The sequence below is a fragment of the Trichoplax adhaerens genome, genomic scaffold (genome assembly GCF_000150275.1).
Source record: "Trichoplax adhaerens TRIADscaffold_31 genomic scaffold, whole genome shotgun sequence".
NCBI classification, from domain to species: Eukaryota; Metazoa; Placozoa; class Uniplacotomia; order Trichoplacea; family Trichoplacidae; genus Trichoplax; species Trichoplax adhaerens.
The window spans coordinates 512025-532510 of NW_002060971.1; the positions used below are offsets into that span (position 1 = coordinate 512025).

Sequence of the window (20486 nt, forward strand, 5' to 3'; positions counted from 1 at the left end):
ATAATTTATTTACTGCGATCTAGAACTAGGGCGTAATTATGCTACAAAAGGCGATCGAAAATACCCAACTGAGATTTGAAAGTACCAGTATTAAATTTAGAACAAAAATTGATGTAGCTGCATAACTCTTTTATTTAATAACAACTCCCTTGTGTTAAGAGCTAGTGCTACATGACTGCCTTTAGCAAACACGTCAATCAATTAGTAATAATAGCGGAAGGCTAACTTGGATAGAGTCAAGGCTTGATAGTCTAAGAGTAGGATAATAAGAAAATTAACACTTTGTTTCTATTCTATCACGGAGCCGATGACGCAAACATAATTTTAATGACGAATTACAATGCTTGTTTTCGTTTGGCCTAGCCTGAAAAAGGTAATACGAATTCCTATCAATATTTTCTATACTTTTAAATTACTCGATTTTGTTAATAATATTTGTAAACATGCAAAAGGAAATAGTATATAGACTTTTTTTGACAGTTGCGAAGGAAAAATTTTCCACAACAGGACACTCTGCGACGTCTTCGAAAGATTTAACTCTCATCGAAACCTTAATATGTCGCCAATATTCCGGTGAAGTATTTTAAAATCAGTTGAATCATTGCTTTCTCATTTATATCATATAGATGACCGATACAATTATAAATTTATTATTAACTTTCATTTTGGATGGCGGCTAACGATAAATAATGTTCATCAAAAAAGAGTCGAAGTGTTTGAGCTTATGCATGTGAAGACTGTCTGTCATTGTTGGCAGGTTTAGTGACGTAGAGCTAATTTATCAAATTAAGATGCCAAATTTAGCTGTACATCGCGTCCACAATTTAACTTTTTGCCAGGGATCCATTATTCGTATAAACAATATGAATTTTCATTATTTAATTCAAAAATCTTACTTTACAAAGCAATCCTATGTAACTGTTTAGGCAACCTACTTTTATAGGCTTAAATAGATTTTCCTTTGGCGATAATCGAATTTTAACTTTTGCTGCAAAATGATAAGATATGATTTTTATACATCCTTTAAGCGATAATTTTCCCATGTTTATTTGATTTTAGTAATAATATGATGATCTTATAAAGATCTTGAATAAAAGATAGAATAATTTTAATAAGAAATATTGCCTGAAATAGTGAACATATCTAAATTGTTTTCATTATCGGATACATGTGTTGATGTTGTTATAGTACTAAGATAGCATATTCTGCATGCAAATTCTACTCACAAACATCGTCTATATTTGTAATGTATTGCCATATCTGAAAATGTATACAATGTAAAAATTTTTGTATTCTGTCTGTACCGCAGATGAATGCTTTTCTCTCTACATGATGATATTGTTTCAGTTCTGAGAAAAGGTGCTGTGCATAAATACGTTAGTCATAAATATGGTCTATAATTGTGTATTGCTTATTGAACATAAGTAGAAGGATCTGGTTGTACTCTTCACTTCTTTGTTTATGTCTTCCGAGTTAGTGAAAGCAGAGTATCTCATGTGTCTACTAAGATTGTGCTGTGATTGTTTCTTTATCTCTTCTAATAAGATAGCTCTGTAAATTGCTCATCATGTTATCATGCTTACGTATTTTTCCTGAAGTGTCATTAAGCCTAATGTGGTAATAATTTGATATTGAACTTGTTCACTGGTGTATGGCAACGTGCGGGGAGAATATGTTTTATCTTATGCACATGGCTGTCTCTATCTTCAATAGATAATTACTAGGGCTGGTAAATCAAGCTAACTGTTGTTGTGTATTAAGTATTTAAGCAAGAGTTAATTCATTATATCATATTCATTTAAGCAGTGAATAGTTTCGGCCGATAGACAGAAACAGTTTAGTATTGTTAATATTGCAGTTTTTATAATATACTTACGACAGTAGAATGTAAACGTAGTCCAGTAATAGATGTATACGGGCTTCTATTTGACTCTGAAACTTTTTGTGATCCTAGAATGTAAACAGCAATTAAGATTTGTGAGATTAGAGCATGAAATTAAAATATTAAGTTAGAGTGCTAATTTCACACATCTGTTGTTCAAAAATATGACGTGAAAAATCATAGGACGCTTGTAAGAGCAGATTCCAATAATAGCTTGACAAAGATCCATTGATTACAACTTTATTTTAGATTATTAATTTTAGATAATGAGTCAGGCGCTTTTGATTATTGACTAATATTGTATAGATTCGTAATGAAATAGTTTAGGTTAACCATTGGCTAGATATTTCTTTCTTCAGTAAGAATATAATTTGCAGATGTGTTTGTCATAGAGATATGTAATGCATTATTAAATGTGATGATAGCTGCCATGCGATAGAAATGCTGGTCGATCTAGGTATAAGAATTGTATCCGTAAGCGTATATAGATATTTTTTGGAATTGTCTGGTGGTAGATTTGCTGCAACTATGGGTATGAATATATATGTAATGGAGTTGAATAAGAAAGCCTCGATTTATTGGCATACGTATAAAATTAGATAGCTAAAGAATTAAAGTTCCACAGCTGTCTTCTTTTTGTAAGAAGAAATTATCAGTGGCTGTAATCTGTCCACATTTCACTTGATGTATAATCTCACAGCTAAAATTTATCATATAGATTTTAAAATACTATAATCTCTAAGAGATATGATTGTTTTAAATGACATTCCTGTTGATCTGTATCTTTATCATATTCTGATTGCCTGAGCAAACTCAAAAGTCTTACTTAAAAGTCATTAGTTATAGGAATTCGCTTTACTATTAAGTTGCAAAGGCATTGACGTTTCAACAAAGAATATCCAGATATTGATTTTCAACTCATCAAACAAAAAATGAACATTTATGCATAGACATGATTCTCATCAGTGTATATCCTTATTTCAGAATATCACTCAATATACTGTATAAATATTATAGAGTTAAAAATATCGAGAAAAGATTGAATTTTATTATAGCTTCGAATATTACTGAATAATATTGTTTCAATAAAATAATAATAATTATAAATGAAAAATTTCTACCATTAGAATTGAATTAGTGAAGCTTGTCAGGTGATTACTAAATTACGATATTATATTACTGTTGTTAATTTGTATTAATTAATTTTCTCATTAAGTATCTTGCTGGTTCAGTTAATTCTTAAGCATTACAGCAAAATTCTTTGATCTATAACGGTTAATATGACATTCTTATTCTCTTTATGAATACCGAGAAAGCTGATTTATATAGAAATAGCAGTAAAATAATTTATTGTGTTCGCGTTTAACTAGATATATTGTTGCTCAGTTCTTCAGAGCTCTGAAAAAGTTATTGGTGGTTATCTACTGAAGAAAAATATTTAGATGCACTCAATAAACAATTACAGTCACTAAAATCGATGATCAAAATATGCGATGTTACAAATATACAAGCAAAAACATTATTTAAATTTTTTGGAGCTGCAGATAGCATAAAATTTATATAATTAACTTGTCTAATGGAATTGTTTAAGCCCGAAATAACTCTAACACGTAATCATGACTGTAGTGAAGACAATTCTTAAGGGTCCACAGCAAATCAGACTAACTGGATTTAAAACCTGAATTTAGTTTTGTTGCAATAAAACCAACCGCAACTGTATTTACAACAAACAATGAACAAGAAGAACTGCCGATCTACTCGTCCCATATGCTTATAAAACTTAGCGCATGACCTATTTAGTAATGTTTATAACACTATCACGCATTCACGTGCTAAGCACGGGCATAGAATTACCATATATTTCCGGGGCACGAGCAACTAATTGCATTAATCTACGCAAGTATCATTGCCTACAGTAATGCATATAAGTAATTCAATACTTAATTAAGAATTTAACTTAAGAACTAAACTCACGGCATTATAATGACAAATGTGTGACAGATGGCTTCAACAGAAATTGCTATTTAATTCTATTGTAGTAGTAACAAATGACTCCTTAATTATATTTACCCCGTTCAATTTTAAGCTCAATGTTCTGTAATATGGGTATTTTGTCACAGCTATGCGATTAAATTCGAATCCATTTAATCTATATTAGTTTTTTAAAGATCTAGTGACGGTAGACAATTGAAAAAAACACAGAATAAAATCAAAATAATCAATGAAAGTTAAACAAAGTAAGCTTTCGATAGATTAGTAAAAGTATTTCTTTTATTAGTTATGGTGCAAGTGATTAGAATAATATAAAGATATACCGATTAGTTATAAGATTATCCCGGCTTTATATTCAAAATAACTTAATTCTTTACGATAAAGATAATCAAAATATGTGGCCTACTACCAAGACTGAATAAATGTTTAATTAGTCTGATCACATGAATATTTACCATTGTGCATATATAACTATGTAAGCAGGCATGAACTTAAAAGCGTTTCCGATTAAAATGCCAAAACGGCGACAGAACCTTTTTCCTTATATGATTTAGCTTTAAATAACCACTTAATCCAATATTTTGGAATGCGACCGAAAATAGCAGTATAACAGTTCGCGTATCCCATATTTTGGTCTAAGCAAATACGATTAATAGACTATGATTACACTGGAAATGTGTTGGTAAGCAAATTGAAACAAATACAATATTCAAAAGCAAGAACAGTACGAAATTTAATAGCAATGCAGTTGGACTAAATTTTAACTTGTGATAAAGTCTTAGATGCTCTAAAAAAGTTCAAAGTAAAAATTGCAAGTATATCAATTATTCAATAGGTAGTATGCGCTTGGTATCCCTGCTGCCTAAGCTTGAGTTTATTTCATATACTGCTGAGAAACATTTCTATTCAAATGTGCATATAGTAAAATAATGCGTAGTTTCATCAGCATTACGGATGGTAGCAAATTTGAAGCAAAATTGTACTTTGCAAAATTGTACTTTAGTACAATTTTGCTTCTGCTGCTTCACTAGTTTGAAATCGAACTGTTGGCTGTTGCTGATGGCTAGCAGTAGGCTTAGGGGAATCACATTCTTTCTTTAATGGCTGTTTACGACCAGGAAGCTGATTTATGATACCAGTTATTTTGCTAGCTGCTGAGTTATGATGACTACTAAGTTGAGATATACTTGCATTGGATTGATTGGATGACTTTTCGCGATCGCTTAATTTCAGTAAATTCGCCTAGTAAAGGCGATAGATCGATGATATTATGATAGATGATAGATCGTTATGATATTATCAATAAACGTATTACTGTAGATGTGTATTTTTAATGCAAAAAATAGGATTTATATTCAAAATGATGACTGTAATCTATGCATTTGTGTAGATAAAACAGTTATCTTACAATATTCATGGCAGCTGGAGAGTCAGTAAAGTGTTGTTCGGATTCTGGCGATTTAAGAGATGGATCTGAACCATCCTCTTCGTCTTCGGCATACTCACTATGTTGAACATGATGATCTAATCCTAATTTTAAAATATCTAAAATCTGCAAGGAAAGTCCATTGGAATATAGTTAACTACGCATGTAAAAAATATTTGAATGATTTCATACATACTATATTTGATTCGATATTTTAACAAATTTTTAAATTTACAGTAATTGATGAATTTTCTAATCTATTAAAAATCTAAATTTTATTCAAAACGGTCTGTAGGCAAAATGTGATAGCGCATGTACTAAATGTACATCACCAACGTTCTTGTTTAGTTAGGTTCATTATCGTAAACTAACTCACTTAAATATCGAGACTTATCCGTGATTGTATATTTACTACACAAAGTAGAGCTATGAAAGAATCAGTTTTTAAATGAAGTGTTTCTTAATCTTAGAGTTACAGTCATACATACATTAATTTTTACGAAGTATATAGGCTACTGTAGACTTACTTGAGGTATGTAGATTAAACCAGCGACAATACTGCTGTTTAAGATCACCATTAAGGTTAATGGTAAGTAGATATTCTGATTTATTAATTGAAAATATTTAACGATAGCAAAAGTAATGGCCGAAGAAATTGTAATAAAAACATTAGCAGCAATGACAAAGCGAACATAGGCCGAACCAAGAAATTTCTTAGAAATGCTTCTGCAACACCAACATAGGTATAAACCCCAAAAGAAGTGCAAGCTTTTATAAGCCAAGATGCAATATAACCAATATTGATAATCGCGTGAGCGGCACACATGATATTGATAAACTAGGGTTTGATTAAATGATCGCTGTAATAAAGTAAACTAAAGCTTAATACTGAATAAAACATATTAACACTTAAAGAACAGATGCATGAATTCTATTTTTAAAAAGGCTTAAATTTTACGTTAAAAAAATTTTTATTAAATCATTTGTAAATGTTACCTCAATACTGATAACTTGTAGTTCTGACTGCAGAGGTACTTTATTTTGCCAAGCAGCAAGTACTGTCACATCGACCATTACGCTCATAAAGACGATCTGAAATAATTTTCTTCCACGTGGAATCTTGTTAAAGAAAAAAATTGTTTATATTATGTAAAGGCAAAAAATTTGATATTATTTGAGCACTAAGTCGACTGAGCTTGAGTATTCTGATAAGTGATTGACTAGTCTGTGAATTGGCTCATGAAGAGATGGCATAAATTTGTAACCCTTGCCTTTGATTGAGAGGATCGATTAATTTTACGGTAGGCCCATAATCTTGCAAATATAGACGAATAAACAATTGAAAAGCCGATCATCAGAGTCCATGCACGGGCCTATAAAAAATATTACAATATTTCAACAAATTCAACATGCAAACCATAATTAGTCTCTAGATATGCAAGCTATCAAATAAAGAGAGGTTTCTCTAGATAAAGTTGTACAGACAGCTTCTATATGCAACGAACTCGCTATTCGTTACATCTTTAATATTGTAGATAATATTAGTTTCGTAAGATTTTTGATAGCTAAAAGTATACGAATTCAATCTTGAATAATTAATAAGTATCAAGTATTTAATAACTTGCCTGACAAATTGTCTTGTAAGATTCATCCGATCGATGAATGCAGCCCAATAAAATGTTGATGTAAAGTATTATATTGCCAGCAACAATTAAATAATTTAAAATTGAGCTAAAGCCACTTGTAACGCTAGAATGATGCAATTAAAAGAACAATTACTGAAGAAGTTGTTATGATATTTCATTCACGGACTATATTTGATTATGCGATTAAGGCTATTTAGCTAGAAAAATTGAAAATTTAAAGTTTAGATAAGTTAAGCATCAATGAAAGACTATAATTAATTATAATCTGTATTCTCAATGCGCATTAACTCTAAACAAAATCATTCGTATAATTTTTTGTATTCACCTATGATTTTGACAGCGATACAAGAAAGCTACCAATAAAGCGTTAATTACAATACTAGATCCTGCTAGAACTTCTGCTGTAAGTGTAACGGCCCGCGTATGGTTGAAAACTATCGTTGAATTGATGAAGACGTCGGAAGGCGGATGTTTATCTATTAACATAATTAGTATTAACCAATGATCATTGATGCTCTTATGCTCCATATTTACTTTACTACTAAAGAGATAAATTACATTATTAGGCCATAATTTATTGTATGGCCTCAGTAGACTAATGCAAATGGAATAGATGAGAAGCGAAGTTTTGCGATAACTCTGGAAATGGATTGAATATTTGTTGTAACTCTTGCCTAAACCCAATTAACATAAATAAGGTCTTGCGAATATGGAATAGAGCCTAAAGATTAATTATATAATAACTATGGTATATTTCAGAAATTTTCGATAGTCATTTAAAGGTACGGAATGTGTCTTATCAAATATAGACTGATACTCGATATCAGTTAATAGGATTTGCTTTGTCCTACAGTCAACTGAAATCACACATCGATAATATTTATAATTTGTCACAATCAATAATATAATAAATCGTTTATATTTTTATAAATCGCACAGGGTTTAAGAACTCATTCATTAGTTTTATTTGATAACTGAGAGCTCTTTCTTATGGTACCTTGTTGAAACTGTGCCAATGTTAAACTATACGAGATTGATACGGACAAATTTTTTCAATCATGTCTGTGAACTATTGACTCAATAATCTAATTCTGCAATCTTTTACTTGATATAAGCGAAATAGCACTGTAGGGTATAGTGTACAAACTCTTCGGTTTGAATTATTGCAAACAGTAAACGATTTGCTGTATGCATGTGATAGTCAAAATATAAAAAAATTGATCATACCAGGAAATGTCCAACTATTCAGCCAAGTGATATGGTTAGTATTCAAGTGAAAGATTCCAACTTGGGAACTGATTTGTCCTACATATACAAATAACCGTAGCATGACTGAGAAAAAAAAGCTTTGATATCTATTAGTGATGCTGTAAAGTAATTAGAACCGATCCAATTGCTAGCGATATTCCACTGAGCATTTCACTTTAGGCAATAAATTGCTCGAAATGAATTTTTATTTTATGTATGTTAAATGCCTTCATTTAAATTGACTCTATGGTTTACCTTGAAATTGTTCAATACTAATAAAACCTTTTCTAGTGCCAGAGGCGTCAAAACTTACCGGCCCCTAGATAAAAAATGCCATAATTAGCAGTCAGTGCCACAAAATAAATGGATTATAAAAGGAATTCCATCACAAAAACTTCTTACTTATTCTAACGTAAGGAATTTATCATACCATGAAAAGCATGTAAATATATTGAATGTTATTAATAGAGGACGTTTATTATGATAGTTAAAACTAATGGACTGAAAAGACTTCTTTTTTATGTATAGATGGTCTAAAGAGCAACACATTCTAATCTAATTTAATAGCTTCTCTACAGAAGTTAGAAAAAGAAACGAGAATATGTTGTTACTTGAATCAGTTATGTGAATACTTTCAAATTTAACCAAAATTACACTTATTGTTGATGTCACGTTCTATGAGTAACTTATTTGGGATGTTCATATATTACTAGTACGGATTCGATCATCTAACAATTAAATTACCGAAATGCCAGTGAAGGATAATTTTCTGAATGAATCTCGAATGATTTCCGCTAATTCGTCATTAACAGAGCGAAAATCTGTTATACATTTGGATGGACTACGTAGATGTAATTCATAAATAGTAGTATTTAAAGCTAAAGCGATAGCCCATGCTGCATCAAAAGCATAGCTAGCAGCATAACTCGATCCATCTGAACTTAAGTTTTTACGTGAGATATTGAGATATTGATGTGGAGTCTACATTTAGTATTTTAGAAAAATAAAACAAAATTCATCGTTAACAAGAGTGTACGTGATGCATGATCAATTGCTAATGAAATGTGTGACTTTTCTAGCAAAATTAGATTAGTAGTCGTATACTCGTATATGACTGTGGATTCTATATAGAATAAGATTATGCTACGATGACTCTGATGATTAATTACACAGTCACTCATTGTATGCCAAGAAGTTAAAGAAATTTTGATGCCTATCATAAAGGTGACAATGTAAGGAATGAATTCGGAAGTGCATTTTACAATATCTATATTACAACTTACTAAACCAGAAATAGACTTCTTTTGGATATAATTTAAGGGTAGATCAGATACAGTAAACGAATTTTGTAACGCCGTTAAAATTTGCCCTTCGCTACAGTTAAGGTTATCTTGTATGGTTGGTGATAGATTATGATATTGGCTATTTCTTGATATTATCCAAATCATCTCCAATTTATGTAAGCCCAGATTGTAAACCTATAAAATAATTAGCAACGATATGATATTAGTTAATAATTCATTATTCTTAGTTTAAATTTAAATATTTAATGATGTAGTTCGATAGCAGGAGCAATTTATGAACGACCGCTTTACGTTTTATATGGTAGATATTTATATTTCTTACATTTTATAACTTTAATTACATAACTATTACTTATAAATTAATGGAAAATATTTTAGAATGCAATTTAAATTCATGGAACATTACAAAATATGCTATGATTTATTGTTGACTTCATACACTTGCTACATCATTTTAGTTTTAACGAGCGAATTTGAAATTGTAATCTAATGATTTAATTACAGATAGACTCTTAAAGAAATTAGGCATGATTGTGTTTGTAGGTATACAATACGCTATACTATTACTGTAAAATTTTAAGCTTTATAGATTAATAGGCAAAAATAACATCAAAAGAAACTACTAATTAATCATTCACGACATTATCGTATTTGCTATAAACTAAGAGTTATGCGTTTATAACGGGATACAACAATATGATGTATGCATATTTATTAGAATAGGGTTTGGCATCATACTATTACTTCGAATTACTTGATTCTAATATCATGTGCTAACCTAATAAAGCTTAGAAGCAATTTTAGAATATTCTTATACGGTCTAAAAAATGATTAGCGACCGTAAATATCGTATAGGAAATAGGTGCTAATAGATCTTCGGATATTATATAGGTTCAGTTCATAGCAAGGTTGATAAGCTCTTATATTTTTAAAATATTCTAGTATCTTTGTATAGTTGGAGAAACAGAATATAATAAATTTTTAGAATTAATATTATTTGCGTGATTGCCAATACTGTATTCATCAGCACGCATTTTATAACATAATGTAACGGTCACGGAGCAGGAAGTTCGTATTACTTTATAGGAAAATATTACATAATGTGCACAATAATTTTATTTTTTACTAGATCACCTAGTACAGATCATTACACAAAGAAACGAATATAAAAAGAAAGCGACATTACGTTCAATATTCAAAATTATAGCCGTAAAATGTCATCATCTTCAACAAATTTTATCTTGTATTTCATATCATTTTAGTATCAATGAAACTTACCGCACAAAATAATCTTCTGGTACTGTCAGAACACAACTTAACGACGATAATTCTTGTAAATGAATTCTTAAAAATGTACAGTAAATGATATAAAAATGACGAATAAAGTCATACATAATCAATCGTTTGAAATTTACGTAGTACTTTCCGGAGTTTTCTTGAAATTCTACTTGAATAATAAAAGTATTGTATCCCACAAATAACGGCTAGAGTAGACTTTTTAATAGCTTACCTGAATATCTTGCAAAGCAGGAACTGGATCTTGACCAAAACTGGCCCTTTTATTAACAGTAACACCATTTACTTTTAAATAATTTTCCAGTACCAAAGATGCCTAATCGAAGTCAAGGAAAGCCATTGTAAATCTTATTTTCTCAAGTTGTTCTTATTCTAGACTATAAACAATGACACAACAGGCAATAGCTATATAACGTACAGTATTAGAATCGACCATATTATCGTCCATAATGGCAATGCGATTCCAATTAAAATAACGTAATAGTTTCAGGATGACCGGATTATCAGAAGTGGCGCTCAGAGATGTTCTATAAAAATCAGGATATTTATTTCGTTGTGATAAATCCGGTGAAGACGCTGCATAGGAAACCTAATACCGTTGCATTTCAAAGCATAGTTATAGTAGAAATTTGAATAAAACTGTACGGATACTAATTACAGAAGTCGCTATTTGATTATAATCGGAAGGATACATCTATGTTAAAGGATATAATGAAAATCCCAACTGTTCTAGTTTGGCATAAATTTAAAGTTGGCTTAAAAAATTGAACGATAAAACTTGCCGTATAGAGGAACTACTTTGGCTTTAAAACTCAAGTAGTTATATCATTTTGCGTTGTAGTATTACGAAATAATTTATGATAGATATAAACAATATTGTAATTTCTATGGTTGATTTTTATATTACCTGAAGCAAGTTCGCATTATTTGCTAGCGCTGATATTGCTTTTGTTATATTAGAGAAAGCTGGCCCTAGAAGCATTAATTCTGCATTCGAATTATTTAGCAGCTTTTTGATAGCTATTTCACCAACTTTAATCGAAGACTGAAAAAGGAGTATGGTTCATAGACTGTTACGATAAGCGAACAATTTTTGGTACAATTACAGTGCTGTCATAACTTATTTAATGGCTTGTCTATATCGTTTCAACACGCACACAAATGGCAGACATGATTGTATACATACAATTGTAATTCATCGTTTATAGGATGTAATAAAACTAGCATCAGATTTAAATTCATATTTTTCTTAGCACTTTTATGATCGTATTAGCCATTATACCGTATATTAACACACTCCATGGCTAGGCATCATAGGGTATACTTTAAAAAATACTACGTGTATAGAACTACAATAAATAAATTTTAATTATGCTGAATAAAAATTGATTAGGTTTAGCGTAAGTTTGAGATATCTCGGCGATGCAGAAATAGAAACATCGAAATAATTACTTTTTTATGTTATTTTACAGTAATCGATTCTATAACTCATATAAAATCTGTGAGTATTAAAGTTAATTATGATGTCCATAGTTTACGAATCGATCACCATACGTCTAGGTTTACAATATCATCTATTTTCTCGAAGTTCTAAATATTAAAGTAAATCTTTCATCGCGTGATAAACAAATTTTTTCTCTTCTACTGATACGATAAATCGATGTCTCGTAAGCTATTCTATTGCACCTTAATGTCCTTCAAGTTATAATTTAACTTAAAATATTGGACAAAATTATAACAAGCGTATCAGTAATTATTACTTTGATTTTAACATAACATGCATTCCATTTTCTAGTGGATACACATACAACTTTAATCATATTCAATGGTAATTAATGTGTTGCCATAATACTGATCTATCATATATTCTGTATTTATAGATTAGTTTCTATCAGGAGTAAATAGGGTGGATGAAATGCTAGCATAACAAATTCTATGATTCTATAGACGACATTAGTCTAATGGCCAATTTCATGGCTAATTGCGATATTATCGTACTAACCTTGGTATCAGCAACTCTCATTTTGATACTATAGTTCATTAATAGATCTGATCGCTGGTTAATCATATCAATTGCTAATTCGGTTGCTAATTTTGGTCTTATTCCCCATAATGAATCCAATGGAAATAAGCCTGCAATATGTAGAGTACCAGAACAAATTTGCTTATTTCCACAAGCCATATTACCCTTCCATGATATCAGTAATAGAATACTGGTTAACAACTTCAAAATGGAAAGTTTAATTCGATTGTTTTCCATTATTACAGTATGTGAAACGTCTCGAAGCCGGACTTTCTTGAAGAAATAATCAGAATAGCCTTAGATGTAAACTGAAGTAGTCAAATGCCGTATTAAGCCAACTAGACGCTAACGGAATGAACCAATCGTTGAGGCTACAGTCCAAAGTTGGTCATAAGTTTTTCTGTACCAATATTCTATGGAAAGTATTTTGTAATAAAGCGATAGCCTACAGTAATCTTAGGCATCCGTAACAGTAGTAATAAATAAACTAACTTTCAATTCATCCGTTAGCGATATTTTAAAATGTTGAAATACATCAGTGCCAATCAAAGGACTGGAGCTACAATTACACGGGTATCGTCGTCAAGAAATGCTTCAAATTTTTTTTTCTACAGTCAATAATAAACGTAAGTACACAACGCAATCATGCGCGATCATCTATTTTCTATTCTTTATGATATTATATTTTAATATCATTAGACAATAGCACAACATCTATGCTACCTGACAACGGAATAGAGCCTACTCATTGCTTGGTATCAAAATTGAGCTAAGGTGTAGCGAATGAGTATTGAAAATGGTGCATAATAGAACAATTAAGTTTTTCTTTGTTCCGTTAAGGAATAAGCTATAGCAAATATTTTTGAATTTGTACTTGACGAAGAAACGTCAATTTTAAATTAATATGAATAGAAAAGAGTACAGCAGCACTTAGGATCTCGTCTCTTTAGAATCATAAATCATTATGCGTATCCATCCAATCTTCTTCGAAGTATCTATACAGTGCTGCCAGTAGTCAGTTCTGTACAGCCATACACTACTAAAGGGATACGACAAAGCTGGATACCATGGCTACGACGTTAACATAACTCATTCAAACAATAATACAGTGTACGTCAATAAGGTGAATTGACTGACTATTAAAAATAGTGCACTACACCCATAAACTACTTAAGAAATAAGTGTTTCTTTACTAGTCCATGGCTGCAACACAGAGATAAAAAAATTCTCTATACGCTATTAATTAAAGCAAGAAATTAATTATTCCAAAGGCCGGCCCAAAGTTTTCCGCTTTGATGAGCATGCTCATTTGGACGTGCTCGTGAAAATACCAAGCTAGAAAAAATAATACCATTTTTGTTTATTGTTAATCATTACATATTAAGGAAGCACTATCTACTGTTCAGTGGAAAAAGAAAAAATTGAGTTAAAGGACGGAGAACTAAATAAAAAGAGTAAATTCCGTTTTATTTTTACGGTTGACATTATATATATATATATATAAATACTAAGCAGACGTACAGTAGAGAATATGCTGTCAGGAACTACAATATTAATTAATTATAGTTACATTTACTAACGAAATCCGTGGAAACTCCACGGAATCGTAGTCTAGTTGTAAGTTAATCGACAGTTAAAATCCGGTTTAATAGCGTGACACGCGTACAATCGCTTTAATGATTTGACGATTAATTGAATATTATACTAGCTTGACAAGCCCCCAGCACCTGATATTGCTTTCTGTGCAACCTATTCTGCTACAGTAATAATTAATAGATACTAGCCAAACTAGCGAAAATTTCACAGAATACGCGTATGCTGTATCGCATTACTTGATGCACTCCGCTTCTCGCATGACTGCTTGTGTGCACCTGGAGGAATGTAAAGTGTACAGACAACCAGAATGCCGGCACTGACAAAAATTGAAACAAAAGCCTACTGGTTCATCTTTCATCTTTTATCACTTTACATTAGGGACAATCAAATAGAAGGAAAGGGACAGGAAACGGTCGTTTCAGTGTACCGACAATATGAGGGCCGACTATTTTGATGATGTTATAAATCTTAATTTGTAACAATTATAGGAAAAAGAGCCTTCAAAAATACGGTATTAAATCGCTCAAAAAACATTCGCAAAACAGCTCTTTACACTAATAAATTATTGTAGCAAATTTATCAAAGAACCGAAAAGGAGAAACACATATAGCAAAGTTCATACTCACAACAGCAATGCATGCAATGGTTGCTTCAACATATACATATATATATATATAGAAGCATAGAAATACAATAAATACTGTTTTCTTATCTAACCAGAAAATAATAGATAAATACAGATATTATGTTAATAGGGTAGACAAGGAGTTCATTAAGCATAATATACTAGTTATGAGGTTTGTGACAGGAATTAAAAATATTTCGAGGATGCATTGTTATCGTAAAAATATATATAGTATTTGGATGGCAGTACATTAGACAGGAAAGCATAAAGTACATGTTAACCGTGTGAAAACAGCAATTAGTATAGAAATCAATACAAATGCAAAATGAAAAAGAGATTACTTTGCTGAAAACTCAACTTGACCAAGTCAACAATCATTACAAAAATTATTTCCTGACAGATGGTCATTTTAACTAAAACATCCATCTGAAATAGTGCTGTCCCGGACTACTCTCCTGACAAAGGATAAAGTAAAGTATTCCATTCCTCTAAGTTGCTACTGCCAACTACTAGTTTAGTTTCCGCCTAAAACTTCCCTTCTAGACTGTGATTACACAGATAAACTTGATAACGTCGAGCTACTTTTACTTTATTTCAACTAATTCGAACAACGCGATGTGATCGTACAAGACTTCAGAAATCATCTTCTAACGAGCAATATTCGTAGTTACAAGTCAAGTCATGAAAGTTTAGTCGGCCCAACTTATATAGGTAGATATCTATCAAGACACAATGTCACTCACAGGAGTAATCCCACTGCCTACTCTCTTCTAATATGAGTGATCAACTAACTTACTAGCTACTTAGTCACTCCAACTAACTACGGAGAGATACTGTAAGTATGACTAACAACTTCCTCACAAGTATAATAAGCGGCTTGTTGTAAGATTAGTTTTATGAGTTTTTACTTCTATTCATACAACGAAAGTATCGCCGATGATTGTCATCTGAATCTGCTACTCGGTTGTTTTTGTTGGGTGTGGTATACGGTTTTAGCAGTGGCGTACGTTAGAATGAGTAGAAAAGTGATAGAAGGCACGCTATTTTGTACTAAACGGCCACTTTTCGTCTCTTTCTCTTACTAATTTCTTTTACATATACGAAATGTTGCGAATGTACAAGGTTTGGTTAGATTCATTTTGAAAGAATTACCGTTGGTACGCAAGAGAGATTATGTACGTGTAATGGCAAAAACGTGGTACTTATTTTTCGTTTAGATAATCGTTGATGATACCATTTTCTATGGCAAAAATTATAGTTACTGTCGCCTACTTTTCAATACATTATCAATCTATTGTAAATATATTTATTGCTGACTCTGTAATGTATTAAATCGTTTTAGAACGAGACGCTTAATGGAAGTACATAACCTCGCTTATCCCTCATATTGCCAGTAATAACGATCCATTTATTGTACCTAATATCTGAATAATACTGTTCGATATCTCTAAATTCCTTGTACATATTAATAATCATATATTCATACCGGATTACACTGAGCATGATATTTAGAAAGTCTGGTACAGTAACAAAAACTTTCTGTTTGAAAGTTCCTGCGAATACGATGAAGGTTGTTAGTATCTTCATTTTGTAAGATTTTCTTGCAATAAGATTAAAAGAGTTCTTTATACGGACTTTATGAATCATAACTACGAGTTCATCATAGTAAAGTCAATTACAAAATTATTACGTCGTAGTAAGGATTTCGTTCCTAATTACTATAGTTGATACACAAACAGAAATTAGATTAATTTCGATTATTTAATTATTTGTTCACCTTATGTCGATATCAATTTTCTAATTGTTGCCCATTTCTTGATGCATTAATTGTTTTATTTTATTTTATATATAACTTATCTGCATTTGCGAAACCACATGAGTAAATAAAGGTAAAAACTCTTCATTTAACCGAAATAATGAGAAAGGTTTACATTACTATTTCTAAACTCTAAATAAGTTACGAGCATAGTAATAAACTAACGGTATTAATTTATCTAGTAGTCCATAGAAAAAATCTTCTCTTAAAATAATATCCATTCTCATATAGCGTTACGGTGGAACTTTCTTTCCGCAGTCAAAGTGGTGAAGAGTAGATTGAAGAAGGGGGTGTACATAATTAATAATATTTAGAAGAATAGGTATAACAGTTACATAACGGTACAGCCGAAAGATTAAATAAGAACATACGAGCATGTTAAGGGTAAAAATTTGGTAGTAATCCAATAATCGCAAATTGAAATATTTTCTTAGCAGATTTTATATAAACAAACAGGAGGCAGATCGCTTCAGGTGTACTCTACTCAGTGGCATTTACTTACTTGCAAAACTTCGCAAGGAAAGTAGGATCTATCGAATTGAATCGTTGATATCCCTTCATATTAGGCACGAAAGAATCACCTTACAAGTATAAATTATCATATAAGCGGGTATACGCATAGAAAATGGGATAAACTTGTTATTGTCTATTATAATGTTATTAACTGAAATTCGAAAGCCCGTATGACGCACTGCGTGTATTTGAAGGCTGTTAAATTAATATGCTGCACTGCACGAGCTAAATAACTGCCGTGCTACAGATCTTTTGATCATGGTTTATCAGTACACTTTTAAAATATTGACCTCTTCTGTCAATTTTGAAATATGCAACAGGTATTAATTAGGCTATGAGAACGATGTAGTAACTTACACCGATTGTTTTGCACGGTCAGTAAAATTATTATTCAAATATAAGCTTAAAGTAAGATTATGCATCTAAATATAATTTAAATCAGATTTATAGCAAAATATCAGGTTGGTTATCTTCCCCTAATTTTATTTAGCCTTTTAAATACTTTACTAAAGTATAAAACCGATAAGGTCAAGCACCAACGTTAAAATGCTTCACTTCTGGATAAACAAGTTGAAGTATGTATACTGTACTAAATGAGCGAAGGAAATACAATATCATCAAAGTATCATAAAGCAAACTACAGTAAATATTCATGCTTAATGTTAGGCAGTAAAGTTAATTTATTCTTCTTAGTAGATCCGATAGCATGTACACTGATATTGCTATATTCACAAGTTCACATACCAATCGATCGAGCACTAACAAACGATTTTAAAATAGATTGTATTATTGGCTTGGTATCATGTCTTTACAAATTCATGAGTAGAATACAACAAGTGCAATCTATGGATTCTAGTATTGCTATCTAAAATGTACATTATTGTAGACAAAGTTCATGTTATGCTATGCCTAATGCAGTTCGCATCGTAATTCGGTATAGAACTAATCTTGTTCTACTAGCGTTGCTAGGCTTTGCTAGTTGGTTACTGCTGCGCGCATGATAAAAGTAACACTGGCAGCAATCACTATGTAATAATATCTTCTTTAAGTAGCGTAAAGTATTTTAAGGTAGACGATGATAGAAGGTATAAAGGATTTTATTGAGATACAAGTTGCAGGCTAACAATGATATGGTTGTTATAGATAAGGTATTTGAGATAGCAGGAACGTAGGAACTGACTAACGAGTTAGCGTACAAGGGTATTTATAGGTTTTAGATGGGATTGAGATACTGTCTTTATATGTATAGCATGTCGTCTATATGTGGTCATGATGTCGTACATTATGAATGTAATACAATACAGTACTTAAACGGTATATGATAAGTATTCGTATATTAGGATATTACTATACTAGGCATCTTCTATATAAGATCATAATGTTACAACTATAGTATTCAGTTACGGATTTCTATCCTTCAATTGGACCCAAGTACCGCCAACGTTACGTAATACGGACGAGATTAAATGATCGAGAGGGTGATTTTCAGCTTCACTAAATTCAAACTGATGGACTAATTTGGCTAATGTAACCTTGGCTTCATTCATTGCAAAATTTTGCCCAATACAATTTCTACTTCCAAGTGCAAATGGGAAAAAAGTATAGGGATCTCGCTTATTAATTTCTTCTTGTGTAAATCGCAATGGATTGAAAGTCCATGGATCAGGCCAAAACTCAGGATTATGATGAATGCAATATAATTGTAGTTCTAATTCAAGACCTTTAGGAAACACCTGACCATCAATCTCAGTATCCTCACATAAACCACGACCCAAAATACATACTGGAGGATGTATTCTTAATGTCTCTTTAATGCACATAGTAGTGAACTGTAATCCTGCTAAATCACCCCATGACAGTTCGTCTTTGCCATTTAACACTTGTTCATACTCTTCTCGAATTTTCTGTTGATATTCTGGATGTTTTGCCAGGCTAAATAGCGCAAACGAAATGGTAGAAGCTGTAGTATCATGACCAGCAAATAAAAATGTGATAGCCTCTGCTACTATTTCATCGTCTGTCAACCCATTACCAGATGAATCTTTGGCTTGCAACATAATATCTAAGAAATCGAGATACTTTTTATTGCTAGTATCAGCTTGGCCCGTCTGGATCTGTTTCCTTCTGTCCATTAAGATCTCTTTAGCAAATTTTCGACTAAATTCTGTATTCTTAAAATATTGACGACCTTTGGCAGTGAGCTTAAAGGTAGAAGTGATCGAATAAATTAAGTTGACGAAACGTTCTTCGACTATATATGAATTTTCATCTGTTGCCAAAAGAAAGGGGTGTCTTTTCTCAGATGTTTGTAGATTCAAGTTGGCTGAAAATGCACAGCGAAGCAAGACATCGAATGTTAGCCTACTCATATCGTCGAAAATTTCGATACATTTTCCACAATTATTTTTCCATTTCTCAATAAGAATATCTGTGCATTCGTTGTAAATGCTAACATAAGATCGAAGAACATCGAAATGGAATGCTGGTGTTAAAAGACGCCGATTTCTCGCCCATAATGCCCCGTTAGAGGTTAATATTCCATCACCAGTCCAATCTCGAACATACTTCATAGCGTCAGTATCTTTGGAAAAGGGCTTTTTGAGAGCCATTCTAATTGTATCTGGATGATTGATGGCAAGTACTGGATGCCATATACCATAATATAACGCATATTTACGTGAGTATTGCCTATCTATTTTCAACAGTGATTGTGAGAAACTGCCATCGAAATCACTAACATTACCAGTAATCCAGTGAGGTTTCGGGCCTTGCATTTTACGAAGAGCTGAATAAATTCTATACTTGGAATACAACCATGGCCACAACGATACAATGGCGTATGTGATGAACACTATTATGATAAGTGAAGCAATCATGATTTCTACCCTGCACTATTTCAATTCCGGAATGTTATGTATTTAATTTAGTGTTAATTTAGTATCAAAATGGATATCATCAGGTTTACACTTTAACATCAACGCCTTCAAGATCTCCGTTTTCCTACTTTACTTATCGACGTTAAAAAGGGGTTGGGCGTCTCCTATGTGTCCGACTGTCCGTATTTTAGGCTTTCTGATTCTGATACAGTACAGTACTATGCCTACAGTACGGTACTGTAC

At 31.7% G+C, this 20486-nt stretch overlaps 2 protein-coding genes across 2 annotated transcripts; both read right to left on the reverse strand.

Moving 5' to 3' along the window:
• Positions 1-4873: 4873 nt before the first annotated feature.
• On the reverse strand, positions 4874-12976 carry TRIADDRAFT_61926 (uncharacterized protein; the record flags this gene model as incomplete). Its single annotated transcript, XM_002117858.1, has 15 exons — positions 4874-5116; positions 5283-5426; positions 5828-5902; positions 6004-6138; positions 6297-6419; positions 6566-6673; positions 7304-7422; positions 8450-8513; positions 8939-9175; positions 9478-9672; positions 10777-10842; positions 11009-11110; positions 11213-11383; positions 11702-11839; positions 12797-12976. The coding sequence occupies 15 exons, from the start codon at positions 12974-12976 to the stop codon at positions 4874-4876; spliced, it is 2100 nt and encodes a 699-aa protein (XP_002117894.1).
• A 5791-nt stretch (positions 12977-18767) lies between these two features.
• TRIADDRAFT_33160 (uncharacterized protein) lies at positions 18768-20243 on the reverse strand (the record flags this gene model as incomplete). Its single annotated transcript, XM_002117859.1, has 1 exon — positions 18768-20243. One exon carries the CDS (start codon positions 20241-20243, stop codon positions 18768-18770), a length of 1476 nt encoding a protein of 491 aa, XP_002117895.1.
• Between the last annotated feature and the right edge of the window lie 243 nt (positions 20244-20486).